This window comes from Lycium ferocissimum, chromosome 7 (genome assembly GCF_029784015.1).
Source record: "Lycium ferocissimum isolate CSIRO_LF1 chromosome 7, AGI_CSIRO_Lferr_CH_V1, whole genome shotgun sequence".
Classification (NCBI taxonomy): Eukaryota; Viridiplantae; Streptophyta; class Magnoliopsida; order Solanales; family Solanaceae; genus Lycium; species Lycium ferocissimum.
The window spans coordinates 58,289,528-58,295,583 of record NC_081348.1 but is presented as its reverse complement, the minus strand read 5'-3'; the positions used below and the strand labels follow the sequence as shown (position 1 = coordinate 58,295,583).

Genomic DNA, 6,056 nt, shown 5'->3' with positions numbered 1-6,056 from the left:
TAGTTAAGGTTAGAGTATTACTTTTGCTCGGAGAATGCTAAAGAAAGGTCGAAGATAAATGACACAATCAATGTGAATCCTAGTCCGGTCCACTTACAGGTTTCAAGGGTGATCTCTGCAGCTTTTTGTTAAAGATTTGGTAGAATGACGGTTTGAATGGAGCTCCTACGTCTACACTCAAATCACTCTTAATCTTTTTGATACAAAGCCTCACAAGCTATATTATAACTCTCCTTTCTTTTTTTCTTACACTATAAATCACTCAGACATACAATGTTCATGAAAAGTAAAGTAGAGTACTTAGAGAATGAGACTAAGCATATTTCTTGTGTTTGTGAAGCGTACCCTTTTATACCGTTTAGGCTCTTCACGCAGAGATCAACCCAAGGGATTTGATCCTTGGAAAGAGGAATTAGTGATCCTATTTCCAAGAATAAGGCTGGAGCTGTTGCTACTTTCCTTGTGCGTTGAGGCCGCATTCAATCATCAAGATTATTACACTCCGTGGGATATTCCTTCTTTAATGTTGCAGATATCTTTTCCATCCTTGAAACGATTTAGTACTGCTGGATCAAGATTGTTACACTCCGTGGGATATTCCTTCTTTAATGTTGCAGATATCCTTTCTTTCCTTGAAACGATTTAGTACTGCTGGAGAATATCTTGTTAGCCACCACGATAGTAGTATCCAATTGTAGGGCTGGGAAGTCTTCACTTGAGTAGGCCCATCTCGTTGGGGCTGTTTTGTGGGCTCTTGTATTCCTTGTGTGATTCAATTATTATACCTGCACAAGTTAAATTGTCATCATAAAAACTTGACACTAACACAACGGAACCCAATAACCTTCATCCAAATATTGTATTTGTCTAAAAAAATCATTTCATATGTACAAATTATTAATCTAGAACTCAGTAACTTAGAAGGGCTAGAATCCTGAACTCATAAGTTTCAAATCCTGATTTCGCCTCTGTTCATCGTCCCAAAAGGTGAAGCCAAATGGACATTGGGCGTATCTTAGTACAAAAAAAAACTACGTAGCTAGTGAAGTGAGGATTGTTCATACCATATAAAAAGATTATAACTCGTACTGAAGAATCTAGAAATCTAAAGGAAGCATCATAGGTTATTCACCAATTTTGTCGAATGCTAAGATTTATATTTAGAGACGGAGAAGATTTCAACTTGTAATACTACTTATTACAGAGATTTACTGATAGTTTAATATATTATACACATGTTAGCTATCTATGTTTAATTTATTAGATAATCAATTAACGCTTATCATAAAAATCTTTCTATAACTATGAATAATTAGTCAATACATGACTCAATGTGATGAATATAATATATACTGAAGTTTTAAAATCCCATTTCAGTAACTCGTTTTTTCTCTTTGACATTTCTGAGTATTCTTTGCTTGATCTAAGTATGCTGTCAAATTAAATTTGCAGATATATTTGAGTTTTGGAGCTACACAGAAGAATGGTGAATACTTTCCAAACCCTACAAAGTTTGATCCTCGAAGATTTGAAGGAAATGGACTAGTTCCTTACACATCAGTTCCATTTGGTGGAGGACATAAAATGTGCCCTGGAAAAGAGTTTGCAAGAATATTGATTCTTGTTTTCCTTCATCATGTACTCAAAAAATTTAGGTGGGAAGCTAAGGTTCCTTCAGAAAAGATATTGTGGCCTTTTTTCCTAGTACCCATCCCAACAGATGGATATCCTGTTACCCTTTATAATGTGTAAGCTTTACACACACACACTGTGTGTGTGAAAGGATGTAAGAAAAATAGTTAATGTCCTTGTAGTAGATGTTTCTTCTTCATCAATGAAAAGAAGGGTGTCTTTATAACTTCATTTACAATAACACAATACGTGCAGTTTGATTGTATTTGTCCTAATACGTGTTTTATCGTGGACAACAGGTTGTGTACACGAAATGAATGAATAAAAAAACCTCACTGCTGTGTGGTTCTTTGTCTATACCTATTTGTGCTTCCTTTGCTTCTTTTGAATCTTCAAAAATTCCCTCTCTTCTTCCTCGCCTTCAATACTTAACCATGTGCATCACTTCATCTCCAACAAATTGACGGCTACAAATTACTACTCCCTCCGACCCAATTGAAATGTCTTAGTTTGACTTGGCACGAAGTTTAAGAAATAAAGAGAGGTATGGATCTAGTAGCTCAGTTGGTTGGCTACCTGAATGTTCATCTCGTTGGAGAGGGTTCGAATCCCCATGTAGTAATCCCTTTCCCCATTTCCCCTTCCCCTACCCCCTATGTAATAAAAAAATTAAAAAAAGAAAAAGAAATAAAGAGAGACTTTTGAATATTGTGGTCCTAAATTAAAAATGTGTATAATTTACTAAAATGTTCTTTGAATCTTATGGTTATAAACGTGTCATGTAGGATGTTTGAATTGTCAACTTACTAAATATAGGAAAAAACACTCTTTTTGGGACAGACCAAAAAATAAAGTAAAACACTTAAATTGGGATGAAGGAAGTATTATTTAGGCCCCATGCAATTATCATCTTTCCTTGGTGGACAAAACATCTATGAATATGTCGATGGAAGCCACCCATGTCCACCATGCCTTATCTCTGCCGAAGGTACTAACGTGTCAAAACCAAACCCAGCTTATACTCAATTGATACAACAAGATCAAATGATGTTGAGTTCTAACCACATCCCTTTCTGAAGAAAACTGCCAATAGCCATATTGGTCTGAACATCTCGAAAACAGTCTAGGATGCTTTCGCAGCTGTTTTATCTTCTCCATCCAACGCATGGATCCTTAATCTTCACATGCAACTTCAAAACTTGAAACAAGAAGATCTTATTGTCCCTCAATATTACACAAGGCCAAACTCATCTCTTATGAATTAGTTTTGTTGGACAACCTATTTCTCTTGCTGATCACTGTTAGAATTATTTATTAAATGTGGACTTAACATTAACTTATTATTACGTGTTAGCAAAACGGGCTGAATATTAATAGTTGGTGGATAAGACAGAGGCCGTTTATTTATGTGGATATATTCCATGACAGGCCCGTGTCGTTTCATGTAATAGGTGTGGACTGACAATAGTTTAGGCCTGTTGGAGATCGGTGAGCCTGTAATGGGGAGGCCCACTAGGTTAGATGGGGAGTGAGCTTACTCTAGAAAGTATTCCCATAAAAGTGCCAACCATCGTAAGCTTGAGGATTGAAAGACTCAACCTCGTTCGTCTTCAATTGCGCGTTGCTATGGCGGACAAAAATACACACTTCTTTTCGAGTATTATATCATTTTATAGGTGTTCTTGATCTACATGATAATTGTAGTCGTGTTTCTTGATGATTTTAACACTTGATATCAGAGCCTTATCGCATAGATTTAGAACCCTATTAGTATTTTATGAGACGAACAGATTAAAGTATTAGTTTTTACGAAAATAAATTTGATCATCTCCCAGTTTGCATCCTAAACCCTAAAAGAGAGATGATACTGCGACTGTTGGTTCTGTTTTACTTCCGCTGCGTATCAACATGTTAAAAACTAAAGAGTCAAAGTTCAGTATTCGCTTCGTGCACAGGTGGCTCTGTTGGTAAACTTTTAACCGGTGTACATGGGTTTTGGATTTCATGAAATTGGATTAAAAAAAAAAATTGTGAATTCTGGAAGCTTAATTATCGTTATTTTTAATTGGTTGTTACCACTGATTAAGTTCGTTTTTCCGCTGTTTTACTTTATCAAAGGGGTCGAAGATAGGTTTTATAGTTCTTTTGGTAATACTTGTAAATCATGGCCAAGTCAGAAACTTTCCACAAAGGAAAAATATTTTAAATGGTGATGGTGAACGGGTCTTTCTATTACTACAATAAACTTGAGAAATCTAATGATTGGCAAACCTAATTGATAAGAAGTGTCGGCTATTTTACTTTACTTTACTACTATATAGATACATGAGTTTCTATACAGTAGTATCGTCATCAGTCACCTTAAAAGGAAAAAAAAAATGTAAGGTGTGTTCCATACTAAAAACGCCAAGCAATGTATATATATAAGGTGGATTGGGCTCCTCTCCATTTCCCTTCTCTCCATTTTCCCCAAGTTCTACTTTACATTGGAGACACATGGCATGAGTTAGAATTAATGACTACGATTTAATTGACTAAAACAAGACCTAACCATAGTTCATATAATTAATAACTTATCCATAAATATATTAAAATATTTTCTCTCTCTACCTATTTTAATATTCCATCTTCTTTTTTTTTATCATGAAAACTCTTTAATGGTGATATTTTTCATAATATAGACAACTTTTTCAGAAATATACAATTATCAATTGAATAATGGGGTCTATATTATGTGAATTAGTAAGCATCACAATTGAAAAAATGAAAAATATCACCAATTGAATAATGGGTCTATTGGGGAAAAAAATTAAGTGGCAAAAGATAATCGGGTAAATTAGAAAAGATATTTTACTGGGTAGGAAAAGTAAAATAGGTAGAGAGAGAAAAATATTCTAATATATTAATGGATAAGTTATTAATTATATGAACTATGGTTAGGGCCTTGTTTTAGTCAATTAAATCTTAGTCATTAATTCTAACTCATGCCATGTGTCTCCAATCTAAGATAGAACTTGGGAAAAATGGAGAGAAGGGAAATGGAGAGGAGCCCAATTGATATAAGGTGGGCCCATACTAAAAACACCAAGCAATATTAAAAAAAAAAAAAAAAGTGGATCCCATATTAAAAAAAAAAAAGCAATATCAAAAAAATAAAAGACTGAACCCCATATTAAAAAAAAAAAAAAAAAAGCAATGTCAAAAAAAAAAAAAAAAAGTGCACCCCATATTAAAAAATCATATCCCCATTAAGTCAATAATGGTGGATTCATTGCCACATGCGTATCAACCTATTAGTGGGAGCTAATGAAATTATTGTACAACAAAAAATATGGACCTCATATTATTGCTTTTATTCAAAAGATTAAGTAGCCAAACCATACAATTTCCTTTTTTTTCTTATATTAGCCTGAAATCTAATCTAGATATCTAACTGTTGTATTTGCTATTTCGTCATTTCATTTATTTGTTATGTTTACTAAAATAAATATACTTAAAATATTTATATTTTAAAATAAGATAAAATTTAATTACTTTTTCATTTTTATTCTTACTCTAATAAATGTGAAAAGAGATTAATGTCGTAAAGAAAAATAATATTAAATGGAGATCAAATAATGAATAAGGTAATCAGTCAAATTCTAATTCTAATTGACGTTTCCTTACAAAACCGTGCAAAAGACAACATGACAAGTAAAATGAGCTAAACCAAGAATATTTACCAAAAATTAAAAAATAATAGTTCTTCGTTTAAATAGAAAATCAAATTTCTACTTTATTTCGTTTTAAACATGTAAAATTAATTTAATAATTTGAATTAGAATTATCCAAATCAAAATTTGATAAAAAATAATAATTATTGTTTAGGTCCAATCTACATACATTAACAATAGAATATTTTACACCTTTAAATTAATCGAATTAAATTTCAAAGTATCAACTGATGCTTAAATATTGCTATTGTTTTATCTCAAAGACAGGAAAATAGTTTCCTTTTAAACAAGTCTTCTCTTTAAAAAGTATTAATAAATTTTTGCGAACTTTGTATTCGTAGAAAACACTAATATAATAAAGTTTTGGATACGGAGCACAAGCTACAATGTTATATTAATCGTGTTTTAAACATAGTATATATATATATATATATATATATATATATATATATATATATATATATATATATATATATATATATATATATATATATATATATATATATCACTATCCAAACACAACTACATACACATGTATACATTATAATCCAAAATGCGCATGCGCATACGCCATCTAGTGTGTTAAGATTTAAGTCTTCTATTTGTTTTTAGATATTTTGATGTCTTACGGGTGCAAATTAAATTATTCTTGACCTTTTTAATCTACTTTGTCCTCTCTGTGACAAAGAAGACGAGCTTCATCATTTATTT

General features: G+C 32.1%; 1 protein-coding gene across 1 annotated transcript in view; it reads left to right on the top strand.

Moving 5' to 3' along the window:
• Positions 1-1,752, top strand: part of LOC132062384 (beta-amyrin 28-monooxygenase-like) — a 2,944-nt gene extending 1,192 nt beyond the window's left edge. The window contains exon 2 of the mRNA XM_059454964.1: positions 1,453-1,752. Coding sequence (XP_059310947.1) covers positions 1,453-1,752 — 300 coding nt within the window. The remainder of the gene's footprint in view (positions 1-1,452) is intronic.
• The last annotated feature ends 4,304 nt before the right edge of the window (positions 1,753-6,056 follow it).